Below are 27,734 nucleotides of genomic sequence, written 5' to 3'. Positions count from 1 at the left end.
TCCGTATTCCTCGCAAGCACTTCCCCTGTGACCAGCTTATTCGTTAAGACTCCTGCCCGTGATGTCAGGGCTGGATTAGTTTCGACATCCGCTGTGCCGATATTCTTGCCGTCTATGTCACTCTGAGCTCGAACTCATCGTACATTATACGACATACTTAGGGGAAATGTAGATGGGTAGAAATGCAGCGAACCGGTAGAGATGTAGGAAGGGAGTTGCCTCAGGACAGAAGCCGCCGATATTTCGAACAGAGACTGTTCTTCTTCTGGGCACCGTCCTCATCATTGGTATGGTATCTAAAGGGTTAGGTGTGACGTGTTTAAAGGTTCATGCGAATTGTGGGCCAACAGCCCGGAGGGAAGAAAGGGTCCGTACGGGCTTCTACGGCCGGAGTGAATTGCCGCTTTGTTAGAGTGTGGAGGGGATTGTGTGAACGTAGTGATCTGGCTCGAGACCGGTTACAGAATACGTGGACGAAACGGGACAACAGGCAAGAATTGGCAAGCATAGCGAAAGATAAGGAGGTTAGTGGTTACGTGGGGACGAATTCCAGAATGAGCAAAGGGTTTTTTTTTCTCTCTTTAATACAAAGTTGTGTCATGCAATAAAGCAAGCAGAAAGCAGTGACTTAGGGGAAAGTGCCACAACGCCCTTTACACTCAGCGACAATCCGGACCCAAACAGATGCTAAGCAAAGTGTCTCACATATGTCACTCGTATGATAACCACAGTCATCGTGCAAAATTTTCTAATTGAACTCGCTATCAGTAACTTCCTGTCTTTGTCCACCGGTTCCCCGAAAATCTCGCTGATTACGTGTTACCCTATAATCAGCCTTCAGACATCTTTATCTTCGCCACACCCCCTTGTGATGCCTGCCAGGGTTCAGTAGGTCTCGCATACGCCACCATCAAACCGAACCCAGATGCGAACACATTGCTCATTTTCATTGTTTCATCGGAAACTACGACGTTGAAATTTTGCTTTTGGCATCTATGCGTCACTTCTGGTGGAATACAACTATGTTTCGCTCCAGAATGTCCTACAAGGGATAAATGTGAAATTCGTGTCGTAGTGATTGTGTGGAAGGGGTATTGACCGAGGCGACGACAACCGGCTGAAAAAACACCAAAAAAAGAAAGCATCTCAAGAAATTCTGAGCTTTCGTGCCGTGTCTGCACTTAATCTGTGCGCCTCAATTCTGCACGGAAGCGCTTTTAATCATTAGTGCTTGGTTATTTATGTATCTTATATTTATTGCTTAGTTTTTTCTACTGCACCGAGCTGCGTCTTCGTAAAATGAACTGTGCGTTTGATTAGTTCCATGTAATATGTGCAGTTGCACAGTTCCTAGCCCTAGAACATTCGTGCATTGCTGCATTCAATGGATTTAATGGCCATTAACGGGAATCTCTGAAAAACCCTGTGAAGGCCGTCAGTATTAACATGGCAATATAAACATAGTGCCAACTCTAGGACTGTGAATACGCGAATCGAATACTGTGTATTGCGCTGATTTTGCTCAGTGTACGGCTGTAGTTCACGATGGCTAGAGCTCTTTTGTAGCACATGCAGATGTATGGTTCCTTGTTCTGGACCTTCCATATCACGGTAAAAGGGTCGGATGACTGTTGCCTGTCTTTTTTCTAGTCTAAACGCGACAAACGGAAGCGGGATAAGAAGCAGTCGCAAGAGCATAACCAGATAATGGCCGTTGAAAATGTCCTTCGGATTGAGTCGGTAAGTCTGGTCAGTCCAAGATCTACCATTGGTGATGCTAGCTTTATGTCCGAGTTATATGAGAAAGCGAAGGCATAGGGTTCATCAATATCCACGCACGATAGAGAGCGTAACCTATGAACACCGAGCTGCTTCAAAATATTCAAAAATGCCGTCGTCACCACCTGTAGGATGCGCGGTTACTCTGCTAAGGTCACTGTCTTTTATTTTTTATTTTATTTTTTTGAGTGGTTCTATAGTTGCTACGAATTCGGTTGTCCACGCACCAGTGTAGTAATTTCGGCCAGACGGCGGTAACAGTGGATACTGTTGCGAAAATAATTTCGCTGTCGTTTATGCAGGGACTGCGCTGGCGTAGACGGGACTTGTGACCATGGTGCTATTCTCTAAATGTAGATGGCGCGAAGTAAAGCTACCGGATGGGGGTGTACCGGACGGGCTAACGTGAAAGACGACCTCCTCCGCGCAGATCTGTGAAGCGCTTACGTCCTATGACCTAGGTGGAATACAGGATCAGTGAAGTAATTGAGCATGATCAATTTAATGAAGGAATACTATAAAATATTCAATGAAGGAATTGAATACCCATCGTCAATCCTAGCAGTGTATAATTTTCGAATTTATTGCGGAATTAGGTCACCTCAGGTTTCAGAGATTCGCTTCATTGAACAATATGCACATTGCTCCAGACTTTCTATGTTGTCCTTTACATTGCACGGTATAGCACCTAGCATGTACAACTTAGTATTCTACTAATCGGCGCGCGGAGGATTCGTAAGGTCAGGTGTGTGTGTATCCGCGCGCCCCACGCAGGCACGGAGCCTAAAGCGTGAACCGCATGGAGCTGCGCTGCTCGCCGCTCGCTGCGACAGCGCAGGAGGCGAAAAAAAAAAAGGAAAAAGGAAGAACGAAGGAACGACGATCGCCCTCGAAAATCGCTTCATGTGGGCTTAACCTGAAAGGGACTATGAAACGATTTTTTTCTTCGTTTCGTTCGAAAGAAGACATTTTTCTGAGTCTAGAACCGAAATTTTACTTTCGTCGCGCGAGCGGATTTCTCGGGAGCGAATTTAAACGGAGCGGCGAAGGGAGGACAGCTGGCGCCGCGCCGTGACGAGCTGCCGAGCGGAGACACAACGGTTAACTTGACGCGACCACGGCTGGCTCAGCAACACGTCATCGTGACGTGTTGCCGAGCCGAGGAATCCCGCCAGGAGCATGCGCCGTAGGATCCCGCGTATGCGTTCATCGGGAGTGGAAATCTCCATGACAGCAGCTTTCGCGCGATCGGCAGATTTTGGCAGTGGCGGCAGCCACAGCGCGAGCTCGCGGCATTACTTCCCATTGTGCAACACCGGTGACGTAACGGGGAACCGAAGAGCGGTCCGTACAGTTACACCATCGGCAGGGAAATATGCGCGGGAGAGGAGGAACGCGGAAGAGACATTTCCAGCGCGCGCTCCTGGCAGAGTGGAGCGATTTCGTCCGGAAAAATTTGTGGCATATTAGTTTCTCTGCGGGAAGAACAGTTTCCATCGAAAAAAAGTATGGGGGTTCGGGAAATTTCATAGTCCCTTTAAGACGGCTGCTCACTGCCTCTTTCGATGTCCTGAAGTGCGAAAAGATCCTCCACAAACCGGGGAAAGGAAGCCATAGTGGGTTTAATACTCCGGGTTACTACTCGGTCGTTTCGCCACCTACGCCAGGGTGTCCGGTTAAGTTAGGCTGTCAGGTTATGGTATGTCGTGAGGGTGTGGTATGTATGGTTGGCTTGCATCCATCCTTTTCTATTACACAAGGTGAGCTTCGCCCGGCAACATCGGGAGGGATCGATCCAAAAGAAGACGTTGATGGCTCTGGTAGCAGCGTTGCAGTATCCATACGACAAGAAAATGTGAGTACGTTACGGTATTTTATGCATTCACAATGAAGACACAAATGCTTATTAAAGCCATACGAAGTGAATACGAGGTTGTTACTTTTGTTGTTGTAACACCCGTGAAATTTCATCTTTGCCGAGTCCATTCTAGCTGATGACTGTACAAGAAAAGTTGCGTTTTACGCGGGATATTCAATAATGGCTAGTGTTTATTTAATAATATAGTACTGCTCTGCGCAGTTTGTATCGTATCAATATTTTTGCTGCAGCTAATACGCCAGGTCCTCTAGTATGTGTTGTTTTGGAAGTCCCAGCGTTTTACACGAAGTCACAGCCGTTTGGAAGTGGCGTTTGCGCCAAAGTGCAGTAGTCAACCATACGTTTCTTTATGAGCAAAGATAACCCATTGACATCCACCGTCGCATGAAAGCACAGTAGGGTGTAAGTGTAGGTATGGACGCGAAAGTTCGCAGCAGGCAAAGTTGGAGAATGAGCTGGACTGGCGACCACTAGTTATAAGCCTTTGACTGCTGTGATGGCCAAATCTATTAACCCCCTTTGTTGGGGGGGGGGGGGGTACACATTAGTGTAAACAGCAAACAGGGTACAAACAGGGTGCAAACAGGGTACAACATTAGCGGAACAACGAAACATTGTGATATCTTGGTGGCACATTTGAAGCCCCCATCGGAACAATACATGAACCGCTCGAAAAAGTGCAGTGCTGCAACAGGCAAAGCCCGCTCGCATGCGTAACGTATGCTTCAACCACCGGTGGTCGTCCATTTAAGTACAGTGCTGTAATTTAACTGTCCTCATCAACGGCCATATTCACCTGACGTCGTATCAGCTGTTTTCGATTGGTCAAAAAGTGCAATGGCAAACGAGTAAACTAAGTTCGTTTATCGCAGACATCTGCAATATACATCGCAACTTTATGAGCGAATGTTGTCGTATTATTGACTTCGGGAGAAAACACAGGCCTATCTTAGCAAAACTGGTTGTCATTACGCGTCAGATCGGATGTGAGCCATCTCAAATAACCACAGCTATACGCTATTCACGTAGCATCCTTCACGACGCGCGGGCGTCGGAGGACGTGCAGCATTTTCGTGAACTCGTGCTGCACACCCGTGGCATTTTGATTGTAGTGCAAAGGCAGCACCTTCGTTGAATCGAATGCGGGAACATGCAGTGTTTGCACTAGTTCACAAAGTGCAGCCCGATCGAAGACATCCACACATTCCGCAATCTCAAGAAGGACATTGATGGCCATACGTGACTTTGGTTCCGTCGGAGACGTCGGAGACCCGAATCCGCAATTGTTCCTCAATAAATTATGGACCACCCTCGCAATTTGGCACACGTGTCCGGCAAGGCAGTGTCCACGGCAGTGTCCACTGCCAGGAGAGAAGTAGACTGGACAGATTAGGGGCCGGCTCATGCGCTTTACGTGCCCGAATGGCGTGCGGCTAAATATCACGCCCAACCGTTCTACGAACAGGCAGAGAGCGCCCGTTCGCCTAACATTGTCGACCTAATGTTGTCGACACCAAAAGTTGCTGCTTCACAAAGGGCACGCGGTAAACAGTGGTCGTTTCCCATTCAGATACCTGGACATGGACATCATCGCTTCTCTGGTTGATATTCCCAAGTGGGTGTTGTGGATAGTAAGTATGCTCCCAGAAAGTCTATCAACAGAGCGTCACTACGCGAAACAGACTTAATCCTTTTCTTGCAGAAAGAGCGTATCGCGGTACCAACAAACGAGGATAAATCTGTGAGCGACGACAGCGCTTCTCTGACGGAACGTATTGCCAAGCCAATAAGCGAAAAGCTAATGGACTTGTTCGAGCACGAATACTACGAGATGGTCATCACCAACACGACGCTCGCATTTGTATCCGTCTTGCTCGGATTCCTCAATGCTGTTGTCCTTTACCACGAAGTCAGTCTGTTATTTCTGCTTGGCATTGAAGCCGTCTACCTCATTATGTTCTTCATCGAGGTTGCCCTCATGGTGAGTGTTACGAAACCTTACCTGTGTGCTAAGTGGACGTCACGAACCACTAGAAGTTACGTAAATATACGTGATACGAACCTTGCCTTCGCGAGGACAGTGCAGAGGATGGGAAACTAGCAGTCCTAGTGACTAGTGCAGTGCTCAGTTTCACAAATTTCCGAGCCAGACATTTGCACACAAGCGCTTCCAGCACAAGCAGCACAACGAGCCCGTAAAACGATCTCGTGTTGACTAAGCTAACTTACCCCAACGACATACGGTTAATTGATTGATTTGTAAAAGAAAAAAAAAATGAAATAGTTCTAGAGAATGATACGCTTCACATGCTTGCAATGGTTCACACCGGTGTTTGCAATCCATCCTTTCACTATTTCTCATGCTTTCATTGGAATTTATAAGTGAGTGCAAGCTTTATTTCTGGGACGCGTCCTTGTCTGTGAATCCCGTCAGTATGTAACGTAAAAGGCTCGCCAATTACGCGTTCGCAACGTCTAACATGTTTTTGACGACATGACGATCCAAGTCTAAGATGCGATTTCGAATAGTTCAGAAATACCTTCTTATACCAGCTACATGCCAAATGCGGTGAATGAGACAGCCCTTGTACGCGCGTTGCTATACCAGACTACAAGTGTCATGCCACCCGAGCCCTTAAACTCTAACAGTAGTATTTGAAACGTGCCTACAATGCAGGTTTCGGCTTACGGACAGAAGCTGGTGAACCTGGACTACTACAACAGGTTGGACCTGCTTATCCTCGCCACGTGCGCCTGCGTGTTCGCGGGACAATGCGTGCTGTGGGTGATCAAGGAAGATGGTATTCATGTGTGGCTTTGCGTCGTCTTTATTCTCGTGATCGCCGTGCGACTAGCACACGCCGTCAAGTACATCGAGGTACGTCGTCAGGGCACGTACCGTAGAGCATAAAGGCAGCGAGATCGTGCAAACCTAACGTAGGCAACATATCCCCGAGTTCGTCGTGAAGACAACGGGACAAACATACGTACAACGCGGGACAAGACACAGGACTGGTTTGAGTCGAATCTGCTCAGAAACTATATAAGATTTCTATAGACCATGCTCTGCCCACAATTCTGCGTCCCAAAAAATGTCGTGGTAGCGGACAACAAGGTCTACAAAGCAAGCTCACTTTGGTGAATAGAAACAGTCATCCCTCCTGCCACGCGTTTATTTTTCTGTCGGCCCGGCTGACTACATCTGACGATATAAACTCTCAAAATTAAATTTCGGCGCCGATTTTGTGTATTGCTATTCATGCGCTGAAACCGGAAAAACTTGTGGCATCGCGAAATGGGGGAGTAGGGGAGGAGGCTAGTGACGCGTTGTCTTGTATAGCTCCGATGTGTCGCAGGGTGAAGCGCGGACCCCATAACAAACGACACGCGACGCGCTGCAGAATTTGTCGCTGTCGCGTCTGGTCATGGCGCGACTTCTTGGTCCATTTGAGCAGCGACATTGGCGACATTTCGTCGCCGAGAAATGATTTTTTTTTAGAAGGAATGCTTATTTTATTCTAGCTATGTTGTAAATTGCCATAAATATACCAAAAATAGTATTTCATTCGTCAAAACGAGGAGAACTTGTAATAAAGGTGCTATGTAATATTCGCCGTAACGCAGTGGCGCTGCGGTTGAAGTTCCCAACGCCCCGCCCACTTCTTCGTCTGTTACTTTTGTTGGTTGCCCTTTCCTCCCTTTCCCTTGCCCACGCGTTCAGTTCTTGTTTCACGCCGCCAAATCTAGCTGGTTTTGTCAAACAACAGGCAACGAACTCAGCGACATGCTACAAATATCTACTGGGAGTAGGCGCAGAAATATTCAGCCGCGACAAAGCTTTTTTGACGCTCGTGTGGGGGCAGTGACGTCGATTTTGTCGCTTCTCGCATGTATCTGCCGCGTGTCGCTTGTTATGGGATTCGGGCTTGACAGTTTGGTAACCACTGCGACCCCCATTGGTTGAGATCATTTCCGGAAAATATAATGGTCGACCTCAGCGCGAGGACCGCAGTAGGACGTTGTCCAGGAAAGGGAGCAGCACGTTTAGTGCTAGCTCATAGGTGAGCTCAATTTTGTCGTATTGTGAGGTCGATAGAGAAGCCAGGTTCTAGAAGTAACCACAGTTCGGTACGTTCGGTAACCACAGTTCGGTACGTTCGGTACGTTGCAAACCGCAACGTGACTAACCAATGTGTGCGAATGGATGTGCGAGGCCTTAAAAGACTTCTTGCACGCAGCTGGTAGGCTTGTGGACGTCCTCTCTGATCCACCGCTATCTAGACGCCGTCATCTATTCTGCATATGAAGCTGGCCATGCCATTGTGACGGGAGAAGAGGAGGTGCAGAGGTACGTCTGGAAGTACGTCGACTCCGCTGACCTGGCCATGGACATCCGCAGTCATGCGACAGTTAACAGGTATCTCGTTAGTATATTTAGGAGGCTTATGTCGTCATTGTAAATGGTGTGTGTGATATCGGCATGGAAACGATTGCATTCCGACGTGCCAGTACTTCCAATAAATGTATATGCGAACCACAAACTGCTACCGCGAGCGGTAGCCGAATGGGGTTAGAACGGTACCGCCTGTTCTTCTAGTTATTCATCAAAATGGTTCCCGAGAATATGTACAGTCGCATTCTTCGCAGCTGCACTTTCAAGTCCGGAATTTACAACTTACGGTGATTTTTATTAAAAGCGCACGTTATGCAACAAATCTTCGTTGGGTATCGCACTATTAGGCATCTTGCAAGTGAAGATTTAACAGACACCAATAAATTAAGTCGCAATAATAATGCTGATTTACATGGCGGACTGCAATCCGGTATCTGGATGTATGTTCCTAAATCGAGATAGCGCCATCGTATCAGGACTCATGCGCAGCCAAGTAGCTGACAGATTGGCTAGGCATTGCAGTTATTGGTACTGCGACGAGAGGAGGAAATTTGTCGGTCGGTAGGAAGATAGTGCATGAGAGTTGTATGAATTGCAATTGAAATTCTAGTTCGTGCTTAGTGCGGCAGGCTAGGCTAGCGCACGTCTTGAGCAAGGTACTGCTCGAAAGTACTACTTAACTGAGTAGAGCACTAAGTACTCAACCCTGAAAAGCATTTGAGGAGGATACTAAGTACTCGAAAAAGTAGCTCGTTGCTTTCAAGATACGAACACCAAAGCGGAGAGGAAGAGATAAGGGATGACGTATCCAACGAATGCTCTTCAGATGTGTGTGGGACAGAATGAGATATCGTCGGGGAGCGTATTTTACATGCCGCCTAGCCATGACCCCAGATATCACATGCCGGTACCCTTGACTACGTGGGATGTATCTCTCCACATGTATGTTGTAAAGTATATGAAGCAAAACCGGCGAAATCAATGTTTTCTCAAGGTCCCTGTTCCCGACAACAAAAATTATGAAAATGAGTTTCTTAGGTGGCACTTAAGAGATAAGTACAAGTTACTACCGCATGTATTTAAGATATGATATGTAGCACTGAAGTTCAAAAATATTCCCCCCCCCCAAAAAAAAACGTTATTTAACAGTAACTTTCGCAGTTTTTGAGTTTGCGTAGATTTTGTGAGTTAACGTACTATTTTGGCTGACGCTAATATGCTACGTGTACTAGGCTGTATTAAGCGTAATTATTAGGCGGTTTATACTGCTCAGTGTATAGGCTTGCGCGCATTTGATTCCTGTCATGAAAATTGAAAACCTATCCCCCCTCCCACTCCTTCCTGCCGTCCTCTCTCCATCTGCCCACATCTGTACGCCACTCATAACCAGAGTTGCTTCGCGGTAGTAGCTTCGCAGAAATCGTGGAAGTTTCGCTGGATCGTTGAATTTTTCGTATGCCCGTTCGCTCAGGCTGACGGTATTGCGAAAGCTTGCCGATATCCATTCTCGCTTCCCGGGCATCATGGTGGCATTCCGAAGTCGCCTGGCGAGCACTACCATCCTGGGAGACCTGAGCCGCCGACTGGCGGATATGCGGATGGATGGACTGCTGGATGCCGAAGACAACAAGCAGCTACGACTGGTAACCTTCTCTTTGTTGCAGGCCTTTTGCTTCGTTACAGTCACGGCCGAAACTAAATTAGCTTTACAGTAGTTCAGCATTGGTATTGTGAAATGCAACACACAGTTGCGACCACGACGAAATGTAAAGCGAGATCGGACAGCTGAACCCGGTTGTACAATGCTAACTACATGAAAGACATAACCATAATAGAAGGAATTCACCTCCCTCAAACCTTCTATGGCCCCGTTCCAACCCATCGGGTTGAACGTTAGCTCTCCCCCTCTTGCCTCCACCGCTGCGAGCTACGACAAGCAAACCGCTGGATTGGTGGACCAAAGAAAATCTGAATCCACCCATGGACTGTATCCGCCTCGTGCACTGTAGTTACGTGTTCTAGCTCGACTGCTCTTGTGGTGTGTCTGGACAAGGAATGATACATCGTGCCATAGGTATTCGATTACTTCCGCAGGAAGTCCAGTACCAACACGTGCGTATAATTGGAGAACCATGCAGCTTGCCCACCAGCTATACGCCCATCGCAATGCTAAGGGTCATTCCTTGGATCAAGTCGGACATCATACGGCAGTTCTTGGCGGTAAGAAACATGTTCTGCATGTCATGTGAATGTTTTGCGGTAAGACGGGGCAAGATGAGACTAGTGCTGTGAAGTATACTGCGAAAGTCACAATCCCTGACCGTCGAGACAAAATGAGACAACCGTAACAGCGCTAGTAATCCTAGCAGACAAAACTCAACTCCATGATCCTGAATGCAATTTTGGTGAACATATTCTCCGCATGTTGTGTGTATAATGCACTCTATTGTGACACAAGTGTATTTTCTGTGCACTGTTTTGCTTCACCACCACTTCGCCACCACTGAGTGAGAAAATAGTACTTCAGGAACTACAATGAAACTACTTAACTGTTGGCTTGCATGTTCACATTCTCGCCACGAGTGCCATTCGCGCCATTCTGTGCCACGTGCATATCCTCTATTTTTTTTTCTTTCTGTGTCATTGCATTTCTGGGATTGTCCCAGCAATCCCAGAGACCTATATTTTCTACAAATCTAAAATAAATATAGAAATAGGATTACCGCTCTCTTCAGAAGACCTGTAAAACTCCACCCAACGCATGAAAACAAAATCATAGGTCGATCCATCAGTGGATCCGATGGAGATGCGTTGGCATTAAACCTTGAAATCACTTTGGGAACTCCCCTTCGCAAACTCTACAGAACCCTTCACGCGACCCTACACAACGCTAACGCAAGACAGCATCCTCAATCTTTCGGGCTTCCTCAGATTCAGCTTGGTGACGCCGCCCCTCCGCACAGCTTTCATAACCCATGGCGCGCCCACGCCGAGACGTCTGAACCTGTCGACCACCACAACTGCACGCCATCTCCTTTTCTCATCCGCTCTCCACTCATCGCGCATGCGCGCCGCGCCATGGCTACAGACACACCACGATTTTTGACCACGACTGCAGACAGACCACGATTTTTGTGTACCAAAGACTCGCGCCTTTTTGAGACGTCACCGTCCAAGCAGGAAGAGACTCTTTTTGCTGTCCGGAAGCAAACGGGACGGGCAAATAAGTGGGTCGTTCTACATTCGATCATACTTGCTTGTTCACACCCGATGAACAATACGGGAGTCTGCACCCTTCAAAGTTGACAAGGAGAAAACTGCTGCTTTATTTATTTCAGATAAAAATACGACCAGTGTCTTTCAATGCCGGCGAAGTGATCGTGGAGCGTGGCGAAGAGAACCCAATATTGTTAACGTATTCTGGAATCTTAAAGGTAAGCAGATGGCACATGTCCCTTCGGCCGAGGTAGATGACGAACGCTGTCTTAGATCGAAGGACAACACGAAGAAAGCGGCGACGGAGCCCTGCCTAACTCTGCATCGCACCTTTTTTACTTCAACGAGGGTTATTTTGCCGACTTTGTGGCATCTCCAGCCTGCGTCGGAGAACTGGGACTGGTCACCGAGGAGCATTCAATCACGAGGATCATCGCCGAAACTCAAACCAATGTAAGGCGGTTACCACATTCACTGTCATGTTTATTCACACCAAGATTCACATTAAAATACAACACTTGCAGTTCTAACAGGTTAAAAACAATATAAAACCGACGTTTCGGAAACTATACGGGTTCCATCCTCAGAGCGCGGACCCTGGAATCCGGACGCGTTATTTATTGAACAAGGCGGCGTAAGCTGTGCATTTTAGCGTGAATCAACATGGACAGCCCTTGCAGTTGGAGCCCGCTCACTTACATAATACACTTTATTAATCGGGATATCCAAGATGACTTATCATTGTGCAGAGGTGGTGTAAAACTGTGTAGAGCGGTGCGTAGTGTAGAGTCGATTGCTTCTTTCTTGCGCACTTCCATCGTATGTAATGTAATGATCAGTCGGTGAGCGCTGGAAGAACTCTGCTCAAACTAAGCCGTCTCGTTCCGTTTCCATTGTGTTCCAGCTATGTATGAGCGGCAGTTGCGGAGCTGCAGCATCCCTTCGTGCTTTTCTCTATCCAGACTTTCATATAGTATGTCCTAATGCTGGATCGAACAGACAATATTTCATTAGAAAAGGTAGGCTTTTGTAATAGCGTTGACCCGACCAGGATCCGATCAGGATGATTGAATCAGAATGGGCGTACCAGCAGCATGGCCGAGCGTAGACAGCCATCGCACATTGGTGGCAGCCTCAAGGTCATTCTGAAGACTTCGAGGTGGTGGGTTCGAATCCTACCACCGGCTTTGCTGTCTCAGGTTCTCATGGCTTTCCCTTCCGGCATACTTTACAGGCGGATGTCGGCGCAATTCCCCCTGAAGTTTGCCCAGGGTGCATATTAAATACCCTGTCTCACACTTCTTCCCCTTGTCTTATCTGAATATGTCCTGTCTCACACTTCTTCCCCTTGTCTTATCTCAATATGTCCTGTCTCACACTTCTTCCCCTTGTCTTATCTCAATATGTCCTGTCTCACACTTCCCCTTGTCTTATCTCAATATGTCCTGTCTCACACTTCTTCCCCTTGTCTTATCTCAATATGTCCTGTCTCACACTTCTTCCCCTTGTCTTATCTCAATATGTCCTGTCTCGCACTTCTTCCCCTTGTCTTATCTCAAAATGTCCTGTCTCACACTTCTTCCCCTTGTCTTATCTCAATATGTCCTGTCTCACACTTCCCCTTGTCTTATCTCAATATGTCCTGTCTCACAGTTCTTCCCCTTGTCTTATCTCAATATGTCCTGTCTCACACTTCTTCCCCTTGTCTTATCTCAATATGTCCTGTCTCACAGTTCTTCCCCTTGTCTTATCTCAATATGTCCTGTCTCACACTTCCCCTTGTCTTATCTCAATATGTCCACGTCTGTACGGCGTTCACAGCCATAGTTGTTCCGCGGCGCTAACACACACACAAAAATTGCAGCTCGCCCGAGAAGTTTTCCTTACACTCGAAAGTCAATGGTACTTCACCGGCTGTTCTTGCTTTGCAGGCTTACATAATACCGAGGGAGCGTATTATGGAAGGGATGAGAATATTCACGCGTCCACCTAGCTTCCTTTACGAGATCTGGGCCTACATCGCCAGGAATGTCGGGCTATTAATTCTCCAGACTCATCCTAAATATCAGGTGCGCTCCGTTTACGTCGTCGATATATGGTGTACAATGGTGATGGGTGAGCAAGTTCTTCTCTGTGCAGACGTGGCCACCAGGACGCTTGAAGCGACGTCTAGAGACTTTTCTGATGCCCAACTTGGAAAATGCGTCCAGATTCATGCTCACTTCAGATATCTACGACACGATGCTGATCCAAGGCGTCGCTATTGACACCGAGACGCAAGAGCTTCTAACCGGGCCAATGTACATTCCTCACTGGGTGCGAAGGCTTAACCTTCCGGTTTGTATGCAGTTCATTTAAGCCTCTCACTAGATGTGAACTGGAGGTGTGCGCGGGTATGTCCTCGCGACAATGAAACACGAGCCCAAGCTGCGCACGCGGAGGGGCGCGGTTGTGCTCGTATTTTATCCGCGCGGTATCCTCGTCACTGTCCATAGGTAACATGTTTGCCATCCTTTCGCTAGATGCGGCCATAATTGAGTGCTTAACGAGTCCAAAACGGCCTGTCCAATTAGCTGCTATTACTGGACAGCTGCGGATGACATGATGTTGCTAAACAGTTCGTTAGCGCAGAAGTGAAAGCGTTGCTCACGCTGCAGATTTCTCTCACGAATGCAATGATACCCGATGTGCGGATATACTGAGTATTCGCGCGGATGCGGAGACAATTAGGCAGAGTGCAGACGCGGATACTGTCAATTAGGCTTCCGAACCCGGCACGGCGAAGACTCGCGATTTCGGCATAATTGTATGATCAATAGGATGGAGAGAACGCGGACTAGCTGGAGCAGATATGATAGCAAGAAAATGTTGAAGCAAGTGTTGGTGTCATCCCCCCCCTTTTTTTTCTCTCTCTCTCTCTCTCCGTGTCTCTGGTTTTTCTTCATGTCGTAATTCCACGTCGCGAAATCCCGGGATTTCGGGACCGTAAATTCTGACTTCCTTGACAGCCAATGTTCGATAGTACGGGTCTCGACAAAAGTTCACGGAACACGCGAACGTGGGTTGCGTAAGCGAGCGGTTGATCGTTCAGGTGGGTGAACGCGCGCGCTAGTTGCGACACGCCGCGGTATAGCTTCGGTTTCGCTTCAGTGTGCTGACAAAGTGGATTCGATTGGTGTCGGACTCGTAGACACCTATGTACGAGTGAACGAACACGCTAGCGCCCTCTGCTGCACTGAAGAAAAAGTACGCCGCTAGCGTGTTCCGTAAACTTTGGTTCGGACATGTAGAATGAAAAGGAAGGGACTGTGCAAGTGTCCATTCCCCGAAAAATGCTACCCGAAACCGAACCATCCTCGTTGCCTACGACACATGGCAAAGACGTTCGCCGCTGACTCACCCACAGAGAACAGAGACCGACAGACTGAATAGGGCATTAAAACTCCAAGGACATCAGCCAGTGTCTCTATCCATAAGGCTACACAAATCGCTCTGCAGAATCCCTCTTTTTGTTCTTTTGATCTACAATAATACGTGTATTTGAGAGTGAGAAGAGAAATTGGAGGCTGACTTTTCAGAAAACTGCTTCAGAACAACTGTTACTGCGGAACAATAAAAAGGAAGGAGAGCAAAAAAAAGCACATTCCATGTATTCACACATGCGCCACACATTCCCCAGAATACTCCATCGGAAGATGCGAAAAACGTCACTCATGTTAGCTGCCGGCTAAGTACAAGTCTTGAACGTCTTGTCTTCTCGTGCACTGCTAACCGCGGTAAATATGCTGGGGTGCATCCACAAGATATTCTGTAGGAGAGTGCTTTTTTGTTTTTTTTTGCGTATTTTTTAATAGAAGGTTCCGTGGGGGTGACAGGAAACGCGCACAGTATCGCAATTCGTGATAGCATGGGTGTACGTGGGATACAGTCCTATTCGTCATCCTGGGGATAGTTGCACAAGAAAAACCGATCGCGTCCTGGGATTCCGGGATCCGTATTTAGAATTCCCGAAATCCCGCGATTGTAAAAACGGCTTGAAACTCCGAACCCTACTGCCAATCTTATCTGCGCACACCTCTATGAATGACAGTTCACAAAACGTTCCCATCTTAGTACGCATGTAGCACTTCCGCGCAACTCACGCCAGTTCAATTTCCAGGGTGTCTACCATCATCGCGTCCGACCAGTCCTCCTGATCATAGCCGACAAGCGATACCGGCTGCCCACAGAGGTGGACTGGCTGCAACCTTGCGAGGGAGCCGAAGACGACGAAGGCCAATATCAGGAGTACCTCAATAGGGAGTTTGGGCCTCAAGAACAGCCACAGCTCTTCTTGGAGGACGACAACTGACTCCTTCGATGTCATATATGCATAACTTCGGAAATTTCTGAATATTATCTTGCTCTGTGTAGACACAAGTTGCAGCCTTTATCGAGTATACTATATATATATATATATCTTTGGGGCACGCTTTTGTTAGCATGATTGATTCACACAGGACTCTCTGACGTGGGCCAGGAGAAATAACATATAAATGCCACATTAACTGCATTTCGTCTCGTTGAGAATAGTCATCGATGCCTAAGTACCGATCGGCATGGTGAACAGGTGACAGGTCATGCTAGGGAGTGCACATAATAGCTTGGTTGTAGGAACGATTGAGATTGTGTGTGGCGGCTTCCAAGCGCTGCCTCCAGCGCCAGGAAAATCGGGACGTATCTGAATGAATTGTTTGACATCGCAGATAGAACGCTCAGCTATTCCGTTACCCGTGGGATGGTAGGGAGCTGTAAACAGCTGGATGTGTCTCTTTTGGGCCCATGTGAGTACACGCTTGCTTGTGAACGCAGGTCCATTGTTGCAGGTATGTTCCAGGCTGTGTTAACGAGCGAGTGTGTTCGTCGATGGCATCGATGGTTCGTCGATGGAAAAGTACGGAGTTGCTTTCAGACCTTTTGCGTAGTTGAGGTGTATGACTTCGAATTACGGTACTGAGGAATGGTGAGGCAATGTCAGCCCTCAGCGATCAGCCCTTTGACGAAACTTGCTGCGTTTGCTGCTTTGGCACAAGTCACAAGGACGAACGTAGCCTCTGACGTCTTCATGTGTGGTCATGTGAAACGTTTACATATCCCCGTTATCCCCCGTTATCATGACCCTCGAAAGAAGAGAATGAGGCTTGTGCCACATTCCTATATTGAGGAGGAGGAGGAGTGTCGTTGGGAGGAACCCGAGAGGTCTGCCTGCCTGATTAGGCGGCATGTTTCTCGGGAAGGGAAAGGTGGTGGAGAGGAAGAGAGGAAAGGGTGAAGTGGAAGACCGAGCGGAATCCGCTCGGGGGGAGGATAGCTGCGTCCATGGGCCGACTTCAGGGGAACTGTGCCGGCATACGCCTATTACACATCTGAGGGAAACCCAGGAAAACCCCAGACGGCACAGCCGGCCCGCGGATTCGAATCGCGGACCTCCCAGTCTCCAAGCGCACGCGTTACCGCTGCGCCACCGGAGCTGGTCATTCCTATATTGGCCTGCTCGCGCCGGTATTTTGGTAATCCACTCAATACTTTTGCGACAAGTAGTTCCGTTCAACTACTACTTCAGTATTTGCTACTTAGTGCACAAATTGCTTTCCTTCTTTGTCAAGCCGTATCCAGCACACTTCCCCCAACATGTCCAGATTTTCCCACTTTTCTTTCTTTCTATTTCTTTTTTTTTTGCGGGGGGAGGGGGATTCGCGCATCTGTCACTTATCCTCCTGTACAATAGGCTGGTCGCACGCTTGGCCTTGCTTGTCAATAGCCCAGCCCCTTCGTCAGAAAACTGTTCCTATTCATATTGCCAGGTTAATATCGAGAGGATTAGGTACAAGATAATCTCTGCGTTGGTCTCCTTGCCAAGTTTTGGGGCAAAACATATCGACCACGTTCTATGACCACGTTCAGAATTCGCATTTCACTTACAACTTAACGTATGTGTTGCCCCAAAGCACAGAAACAAAAAGCGATGGCAGTTGATATAGCAAGTTTATATGTCCTCACGAAATGTTTCGAAAAAGCTACAGTACATATCTTTGCACGTCTTGTAACAGACTTCACTGAAGCTTTAGGTGCTTCAACACCGAAGAGCACTTTAAAAGCTAATCTCTGTTCGTTCGCCCAATATATGTACTGGTACATAGTTTGTTTCCGAAAATAGCTGTGCCAGGTGTGTCGTTATTGTCGATGACTGCGAGAGCCCAAAAAATAAATAAAATAAAATAAAAACAATTTATTGATGCGTTGCTCTGAACGGAAATCACTGTTATGGATAGGCAATCGATGTTGATTTCGTATTTGAACACCATAGCACACGCGTCACGAACATTCGAAGGTTCATTCGAACCTTCGAATGAACGGCTGCTACGTGAGGGGCAACTAGCATAGCCGCACATATAATTTGATTAGCGGCATATTCGAAATGCACAAGTTACGGCAACGCACTGCACAGTGAAACGCCTCTAACGTACAGAGTGACTCGTAAATATTATACGTAATACACTTCACACGATAAACCTGCATTATTTCCTTCGGTAACAAAGTAACCAAACTTGACTTACCGTTCACCAGCGGGACATCGGAAGGAGGAGTGCCGACTTCCTCAAGGCCGGTACCCACATGCGGTAGAAACGTGCGCAACCGCCTGCCGCTTGCCGCCCCAGCTATACTGCCTCCGCCCGCGACTCTCCATAGCGAGACCTCGTCCAACGCGAGAGCTTCTGAGACCCTGTTTGACAAGATGGCGGACGATAGAGAGAAGTCGAGTTATATTGACTGTTGTGAACGTTTCCTCTCTTACATCTGAGCTTTGGCGTAATCAACATCACAGACGCAAGAAACGCATGCTTTGGGTTCACTCGCTGTGGTGATAGCGCATTCTTTTTCTTGTGAACAGTATTTAGCTTCCAACTTCCTGATACTATGACTGTCAATATGTTACACTTCACTTGCCTGCACCCACAAGTCAAATTTTATTCTATTGTCGGCCCCAAAAGTCATTTGACTGAACGCTCTATAATGTAGGCAGCAATGACATTTTATTTCCGTCATAAATTTGTTGTTTGAAAAACGTGAGCACCGCTGCGACATAAAGCTTCCAGTCAACGACGCCGTCAGTACTCTCCGTGCGGGAGGCCGAGCATGTGTGGATGCCGCTAAAAATCGTCCACTGCGCGATCACCAAAAAGCGGAAAGCGGAGGTGGCTTTTGCCGCCCAGCTGCAATAGTTTACCGCGTCGCGTTCGCGTTTCCGCGCATATTCTCCGCACGTGAGTACGCGGCCTCACGAACGGTTTCCGCGTCTTTTGGAGGTGCAGGGATTCATGTTCGTCTTTCCGGTGTTGTGACGATCAGCTGGATGTGCCATTCCGTGTTCACATTAGCCGTTCGCCACCATCTAAATCGGAAGCATTCAAAACTATCGAAACTGGCCGCTAGCGTCTGCGAGCACAATGGTCGTAGCCTGAGAGAAGACGCGTGGCTGGACACGTCGCCTTCAACGTTTCTCTTTCACCTCCGTTCATCCGGCCGTACAGATCTTCGCCACTCAATCAAATGAGCCTCGCCCAATCAGCGCGAAGTAAGACTGACGTCATTTCTGACATATTTACACATACGAGGGGTGTTCAAGTCGAACCAGGACTTTCTGTCTCCCGAGTGTACAAATGGCTCGCGCTACTTCTTTTTCGTCATTTTCACACGCGACAGGCCTCCGCGTTCACCACGTGGTGGTTCAGAGCTTGTGCAAAACAGAAGACACGGGCTGGACCGACGACGAGGTGAGCGCGAACATCGAACAGCGAATTGTCATGAATGAAGGCGTAAAGTCATCTGAAATTCACAGAAGGCTTCAGGCTCAGTATGGCCAGGATACACTTAGCCGCAGCAAAGCGATTGAGTGGTGCAAACGGTTCAGAGACGGCCGTACATCAGTGCAGGGCGATCCCGGCCGGGGCGGCTCAGAGCCCAGTGTCAGAGTTCCTGAGAACATCCAACTTGTGGAGAGCCTGATGCTCAAGGACCGACGGATAACATGTCCCAGACTGGCTCGAAAGACGGACCTATCTGTGGGAACGCTGAACACTATCATTCATGAACACTTCCAGTTTCGGAAAGTTAGTGCCCGTTGGGTCCCACGTGGGTGCACCATTTCACTCCAGAGCCTAAACGCGCTTCAAAACAGTGGAAGCATCCGGGCTCGCCAGCTCCCAAGAAGTTCCGAAGCAACCCGTCTGCGGGTAAGGTCATGGCCACGGTTTTCTGGGACAAGACTGGCGTTGTTCACGTTGATTTTCTGCCCAGTGGTACCATCATCAATAGTGCATATTACTGCAAGGTTGCGAGAGCCATTTGTACACTCAGGAGACAGAAAGTCCCGGTTTGTCTTGAATACCATTCGTATATCACGCAGCCACTTAGATACTTATGGCGCCAGTAGCGACGATATTTTCGAAGCGATGCGTTTCGCTTTAGTGCCGGCGGCTGACCCTGAGGGGTCGGAGTCAGTCGAGGAAGCGTCACCGTCATCCATTGGTCATAAAAGGCATTGCCATTACTTTGCGTATGTTCTGTGGTTCCTACGTAACTTTATTATAACAGAAACTCGACAGACCAGAGCAAGGAATGGTTGGTGGTTTCGGTTGTGCATGCATTCGGTTCCCGCTGGCTCGCAGAGTTCGAGAGTAGCATGAAGATGGCCGTTAACGGTTATCTTTGGATTGCTCTTGTCTCCGGAAATGCATGCCTGTGTTCGTTACGATACGATTTATTTACTTCGCTCGAAAAAGCAAACAAACGCGCCTTACGCGTTATAGGCTGTTCACGCTGTGATAGCGATAGCACAACTCAATTCTACGCGCACCCAGAAGGGCCGCACGTATGAAGCACAATGTATTTGCATAGTACAGGGCTTGCCTGGCTTCCTTCGCTGGCCATCGTTTCCTTCATCGGCTCGTTTTGCCGTTAGAGATAGTTTCGTCGTTGTCGCCAGCGTAGCTTACTGCGTTATCCCACGTGACTGCGCAGGGCTGGCAGCAAACGGAATTTGTCCTCTAACGCTGTCCATGACCAACAGATGGCCGCATCCGTGCGGTCACACTCGGGTATATAGGAGGATCCCATTGCTGGCGCGCCGAGTCCGTTCTCTAGAGTCATCCTATATTAACTCTATGAAGAGGCCCAAACATTTGCTCGAGTCTCCCAACTGTGCCGGGGTCTACTTGACAGCACGTTGACAACACGGTGACCGAAGTAGCCCGCCTTAACTATTCAGCCTTCCGCAAAGGTAAAGTCTGAAAGTACATCTTGCGATATGTCATATTTGCAAGAAGAAAACGTGTGAATGATCCACCACGATCCAGTCACTGCTCAAATCCATCTGGAATGCATTTGGGGTGAACGATCCTTCCGACATATCAAAAGTATCTGTAGTTCGCTTCCCATAAGGTTTTCGAATCGGTAGGATCGATCGTTTAGTTCTGGCACAAACGACTCGCTAAAACTCCATAATATTACAGGTCGCACTTGGCGGCGTAGGCAAGGGAGCATTTTTTTTCGGGCACATTCTTCCCGGATTCCTTCGTAAACACGAGTACCTCTTCCAAAGCAACGACAGTCTTAAAAGAACGTTCACCGACCAAACAAACTCCCTTCCTACATTCTACCGGTTCGCTGGATTTCTACCCATCTACGTTCGCTACTGACGATCCGATGGCCTCAGGAGGTAAGCAACCCGTCCTCTCTTTCTCACATGTCGCACTCCTAGGGGATAGCTGTTACAAGTACATACACGAACACATCCCACACGGAGAACACGGACCTCACATACACTTTTCAAGCGGCGCAAGAATACGAGACATCATGACACATGTAACCGCCGCCCCACCGAACATCACGCACTTCATACTCCACGTAGGGACCAACGACATCGCACAGTCGACAGCACAACATGTCATCCAGGAATTCGAAGCACTAGTTTCCTTCATCACAAACAACAGACCAGGCGCTGAAATAGTACTGACAACGATACTTCCCCGAAGACAGAACAAACACCGAGCATACATATACCAGGACACATGGCTACACGAGTTCGACAGGAAGGCGCACGCTGTCAACAACCACCTCATCCACATGCGTCAGGTACACACCAACGTTATGGTTATCACACACGCAGCTTTCGAATACCACGCTGAAGCACATCTCGCTCGGGACGGCATCCACCCAAACCACGCAGGCGTACGAGCTATGGCACACAACATCAAACACCTAATGGTCCATAGATGCCGTCCTGCACTGACAAACGCTCAAACACAACATCCTCAACCAGCTTACACTTTAAGTGCCAGCACCGCAAACACGCCAGAACACACGATGGCATCAAAGGGGACCACAACGACCACTGCACCCACGCATACACACGCGGCAAACGACAACACTCCAAACACAACCCGCACACACACAAAGTTCACGCAAACTGTGACACGGAAAACCACAAGCACGCAAACACAGACAGATGACATCGAGGAACACAGCGAGTCTCCACAGCCACTGACCCCACAGCCACCGACCCCACAGACACGACGCACGCGCACATCACGCAGAAAACACCGTTGACTATCTAATCACCAGCCTACCATGCAGTCAACGAACTTTCTACTAATGCGAAAACTCATGGAGAAACGTAGCCGATACCTACATCATCTACGGATCTACACCCACCACCTGGCTCACAACACAGTACCTAAAGGCCTCACCCCTAAAACAGTTCCTGCATTAGGAAAACTGACACCTGAACTAGAGCTAGAGTGGGCATCAGCCCTTAACAACACAGCCCGTACGTTTCTAGAAATATTAAAGAAACAGTGCCACGCGCAACTCGCTACGATCCAGGCCCATATGAACAATATCAGTCTCACCGACGCGGAGGCAAACACTCTCGAACTACACATTCAACAACTCAACCGCGAGCTAGCTAACAAGGAACACTCAAAACTCGGAAAACCTAATTCCAACAACGACGCAGATACCGGACCCACTAACACGACACACGCAGCAGCCGAACAAATAATTTCCAGCACCACAACCACAACTCTCCGCAACACCGCTGAGCCACCCCGAGAAAACGCTGACGCAAGCACCGTAATAGATATATCACGCTCACTAACCAGCGACGAACTACACGTCCTCTCTAGGGGGTTAACATTCTGCCCTACACTCAATTCTGTTAACGAATACGAAATCCACAAAGACATATCAGACTTTGCGAGACGGCTACGCCTTAGAGAATTCTTCGCTCATACAACACAAGAAAACAACAACGACCTCCGACTACCATCAACCTGGACACCAAATCACGGCCGAGAACCCGCATTAGACCTGTATATTAAACAAGTAAGCAACGACATCCTTCGCGGTATTCCCCAAAGCTCGCGTGGTCACAACCTCACTAAAACACAGCGTGACATAATCAAAACGCTAGCTGACAGAGATGATATCATTATCAAGCCCGCAGATAAGGGTGGGAGTATCGTCATCTGGCCCACAGATAAATATATTTCTGAGGCTCATAGGCAACTCAACAATACGCAACACTACCTCAAACTGGACCATGACCCAACAAAGGAGTACACGGCGTTAATAACCCATACCATACAGGACCTCCACGAACGAAAGCTCATCACACGTGATGACCTCAGATATCTCACCCCATCAAACACAGGCGCAGGTCGTTTCTATTTACTGCCCAAAATCCACAAGGTACACGCCAACGAGCTCTATACGGCTGACATCCCCGGCAGGCCAATTGTATCTAATAACAACACACCAACAGAAAGACTCTCGAAATTCCTGGACCACTATTTAAACCATATTCCGACAACACTGCCATCGCATGTACAAGACACACCCCACCTCCTCAGAATAATCAGAGATATAAACAACACTCGTACATTTGGTAGGGACACAATACTAGCCACGCTCGATGTCACATCACTGTATACTAACATCCCACACAGCGACGGAATCACAGCCCTCTGCAATACCCTTTCTACAACAAACACCAGAAAAGACACGGAAACCATACTCGCTCTAATGGACTTGGTCCTTAAACTGAACTACTTCGAGTTCAATGGCGAATACTACCTACAAGTACACGGTACAAGTATGGGCACACCTGTTGCACCCACATACGCAAATATCTTCATGGGGTTCTTAGAAAACAAAGTTCTCAGCGCCCTCTCATTAAAACCCACGGTGTACCTTCGATACATCGATGATATACTGATAATATGGGAACACGGGGAACATGAATTTCAAAAGTTCATAGATCTACTGAACACCGCGCATAGCAACATAAAGTTCACATCACAACAGTCAACTCACTTAATTAACTTCCTCGACACCACAATATCACTAGACAACGGCAACCTCATCACAACCCTGTACAAAAAGCCAACTGACAAACAACAATACCTTCACTTCAAGAGTCACCACCCGCGTCACTGTAAGGTTGGAATTCCTAATGGGCAGAGTGTAAGACTACGCAGAATTTGTTCAAACGACACAGATTACGCTGAGAAGCTTGACGAACTCTGCAGTACACTTGCCCAAAGGGACTATCCAGACTCCCTCCTAACCGAATTCCGTCGCAAGGCACTCACACTCGATCGAGACGAGGTTCTGGAAAACCGAAGAAATCCTGACGCGTGCCAAATAAGCTTCATCACAAGATATTCCAACGCACTTCCAAACATCAAAGCCATTCTACACAAGCACGAGCCCCTCCTTCAAAGCAGTGACCGACTTAGCAATATATTCACAAATCCCATACAGGTGACATACCGACGCGCAAAAAACCTGGCAGACTCCTTGGTCAATGCCAAAATCAGCACAACGAGCACCCCGTACACGGGAACACGACCCTGCAACCTCCCGCGCTGCAAAACATGCAAGCACGTTCAACACGCTAACTCCATCAAAAGCACTGCGAGCAATTACACCCACCCCGTTAACCACGCATTCACATGCACAAGCTCCAATGTCATATACTGCATTGAATGCGGCGACTGCTCTATGCAATACATTGGTGAAACCGGCCAACAAATGAACAACCGCCTTACCGGACACAGAACCGACACGTCCAACAAACTCCCCAAAGCAGTCGCCGAACACTTTAACGTTCCTGGTCACAATTTTGACAACATTAAACTATATATTCTAGAAACCGGGTTTAGATCCACACGTGACAGACGTGATAGGGAGTCTTATCTCATATACAAGTTCAACGCTCTTCACCCGTCCGGTATCAACAAATCACAAGGCACCCTAGAAACACTTCAGAAATAAAATATGCTTTTCCCTTCTACCTCCATTACCATCTGTTATGTTCTGCATGGCCACTGCTTTCTACTTTTTTATTGCATGCCACAACTTTGCATTAAAAATATTAAAAAAAAAGAAAAAAGAAACCTTTGCTGGTTCTGGAATTTTCCCCACGTAACCACTAACCTCCTTATCTTCCGCTATGCTTGCCAATTCTTGCCTGTTGTCCCGTTTCGTCCACGTGTTCGTGAACCTTCCATTCTTCTGTAACCGGTCTGTAGCCTAGATCACTACGTTCACATAATCCCCTCCGCACTCTAACAAAGCAGCCATTCACTCCCGCCGTAAAAACCCGTACGGACCTTTCTTCCCTCCGGGCTGTTGACCCACAATTCGCATGAACCTTTAAACACGTCACACCTAACCCTTTAAATACCATGCCAATGATGAGGACGGTGCCCAGAAGAAGAACAGTCTCTGTTCGAAATATCGGCGGCTTCTGTCCTGAGGCAACTCCCTTCCTACATTCTACCGGTTCGCTGGATTTCTACCCATCTACGTTCACCGACCCCGTAAGTTACCATACCGGCTCGCAAAAAAACCTAGCACAGCCTTTTTAGTCAACGCCAAAATCAGCGAAAACACCACCCAGTATAATGGAATACGACCGTGCAGCCTCCTATTCGTTTGTTCATTACAATGTTCAACACAAGAACTTATGTCAAATGCTCCAGTGTCATATATGGTATTGATTGCGGCGACTGCTCAATGCAGCACATTTGTGAAACCAGATAGAAATAATAATGGTGCCGTGATGTTACACGTAACATTTGTCTGCCCATGCAGTGTGGCGACCACCTGGGGTTCAATATGACGCGCGCCGGAAACCCATGCCGACACACGGTGCTGGGAGCAATGTTTACCTCCCCCACATTGCAACCATCCTCGGTCGGGTTTGGACCCAGGATCTTGAGCTCAGCAAGCCAACACGTTACCGACTGAGCTACCGTCTCCAGCTGCCAGACTACAAGTGAACAACCACCTTACCGGCGTGACACCTTCAACGAACTCCCCATAACAGTTGCCGACCATTTGAACGTCCCCGGACACAATTTTGGCAACAGCTATACATGCTACCTTCTTTATCAATTGCATGACACGATTACGAATACGTACATTAAAAAGTACCCAAGCAGCACAATGCACTGAAAGTCGAGTGCAATAGGGGTGGACGGGTGGGTGGAAGGGCTTGAACAGACTCCTCAAACTAAAGAACGTTGCTAAGACACATACCGTCCACCTCTGCTTCTTGGGGAAGAAGTGCAAAAAAAAAAAAAAAAAACTGCATACATACTTCGGAAACCACCTCACATAACTGATAACCTTCTTATCTTTCTAACGGGCTGTGTTGTAAAGATGCATTTATTCACTTAACCCACTTCCGCATGCCTACAAACTTAAGGGAACAGGCTGTTCACCTCAGTCGTAAAAGCTCAGTTGGATTTTCCCTATCCATGGTTGCTGTCGACATATAACACCGAGACTCACGAAATAAGCCATTCAGTGGCTCTAATAATACACATGCACCCTTTAACACGTCATCCCCAACCTTTTAAGCCTCACCATTGCCAATGATGAGGGCTGTTCCTAGAAGTATAGAGTCTGTTCGAAATGCCGGCGGTTCTCGTACGGTCGCTTTTCACTTAACGCACACGTGTACTGTTACGCAAGAAAATACTGCTGCAGAACCGACGAGCTCAACAATTCAAACAGCTGAACCAAACCTGTTTGCCTACTGCTGTTCCAAGAACTACTTGTATTGTTATTTTTCCTTTCTGTGGGGTTGATCCATTTAGGGGTTCTTTGTGGAAGTAGCAGAATTCGTCGCGTGTCCAATTCAGTTTCTTCCTTTTATATCTCTATGTTCAAACTCAAACTCTCCGATTATTGCTGCTGTGCAAAGGAACCCTTACATCACAACTGTTCTACGTGCCAGTTTGTGAACATGAACGTCGGCAAGCTTATAATTTTCCACGTCACTGCGCTGTTCTGTAAGGAATACGATTATGCGCATGGTGAGTTCTTCTTGCTCTTAGCGCCTACCTGTGTTGGAATACGATACATTCCTCTGTAGCTGAAACAGGTGATAGGAGTGACTCTTTGGTTTTTCAAGAACTATCGGGATTGGAAAGTGATCGCGCGTTGTACTTCTTCTACTACTTCTACTTCTTCGTGTTTACGCTGGGGTGAAAGGGCGGCCTCCTCCTCTTTCTTCTTCTGATACTACTGATATCACCATGTCTTCGCTTTCTGCTCTCAGACTCCCATGTGCCCCAGAACTCAGCACACACTACATCTGGTGTCATATTTAATACCGTTCTCGCTTGATACCATCGTCGCGGCAGGAATAGGATTTACAATTTTTAATTTTTGTGTATTATACACACAGCGACATACTTTTTTGTTCATTATGTTTCTACGACTATCGAGACATATAATAGGACGGGAAGAAGATGATGACGATGAAGGAGCATGGGAATGCGAGCTATGGGAACAAACTCGCTGGCGACCTTTTCTTCGCCCGGGGCGGTGACATCACAACACGTGAGAGTTCGTAACGTTCGCAATAGTCACAAAGAAGAAGCTTCACGAGGAGCACAGATTGTGACCACAGTGAAGCATAGATAGATGCTCGTTTCGTTAGCCTGAATTACCTGAGCGACTCTTTCAGCTGTCTCGTGTCGTTAAGTTGAACGTGCGAAGCGATTAAGCCCACAGCTCTCGCTGCTTTTCCAAATCACCGTTAGGTGGCCACGGCTTCGCTGGAGTCGCGAATAAGATAATGCAGGAGAGCATGGACCAGAGTGAATGACTTTCCTTTTTGTTACGGATTTTTTTTATTAAGAAACTGTGAGAGCAACAGGGATGTAATTTTGTGCATGTGAGTTACACGCCTACGAGTACGTCATCTCGAAGAAAGTATGCAACTGCTATATGACTATAAATACTTCACATTCATTAAAGGGGTTTCGACAAGTCATCCCACGTTATCGCAGATAAACGTAAAAGTCGATTCTTTGCACCGATGTAAACCTGCGTTGAAAGTTTCACGTT

At 47.7% G+C, this 27,734-nt stretch overlaps 1 protein-coding gene across 1 annotated transcript in view; it reads left to right on the top strand.

Annotated features, from left to right (window-relative positions):
* The window catches only part of LOC135386228 (uncharacterized), a 28,150-nt gene extending 12,331 nt beyond the window's left edge, over positions 1–15,819 (top strand). Inside the window, exons 11-23 of the mRNA XM_064616041.1 lie at positions 1,651–1,740; positions 3,540–3,634; positions 5,229–5,289; positions 5,361–5,639; positions 6,336–6,536; positions 7,897–8,075; positions 9,523–9,694; positions 10,146–10,271; positions 11,390–11,485; positions 11,541–11,720; positions 13,199–13,336; positions 13,407–13,604; positions 15,427–15,819. Of these exons, the coding sequence (XP_064472111.1) occupies positions 1,651–1,740; positions 3,540–3,634; positions 5,229–5,289; positions 5,361–5,639; positions 6,336–6,536; positions 7,897–8,075; positions 9,523–9,694; positions 10,146–10,271; positions 11,390–11,485; positions 11,541–11,720; positions 13,199–13,336; positions 13,407–13,604; positions 15,427–15,618 (2,007 nt within the window). The 3' untranslated portion in view covers positions 15,619–15,819. The remainder of the gene's footprint in view (positions 1–1,650; positions 1,741–3,539; positions 3,635–5,228; positions 5,290–5,360; positions 5,640–6,335; positions 6,537–7,896; positions 8,076–9,522; positions 9,695–10,145; positions 10,272–11,389; positions 11,486–11,540; positions 11,721–13,198; positions 13,337–13,406; positions 13,605–15,426) is intronic.
* The last annotated feature ends 11,915 nt before the right edge of the window (positions 15,820–27,734 follow it).

Source organism: Ornithodoros turicata, chromosome 2, assembly GCF_037126465.1.
Source record: "Ornithodoros turicata isolate Travis chromosome 2, ASM3712646v1, whole genome shotgun sequence".
Classification (NCBI taxonomy): domain Eukaryota; kingdom Metazoa; phylum Arthropoda; class Arachnida; order Ixodida; family Argasidae; genus Ornithodoros; species Ornithodoros turicata.
The sequence above is the reverse complement of the archived record's forward strand: the minus strand, read 5'-3'. Positions and strand labels throughout refer to the sequence as shown.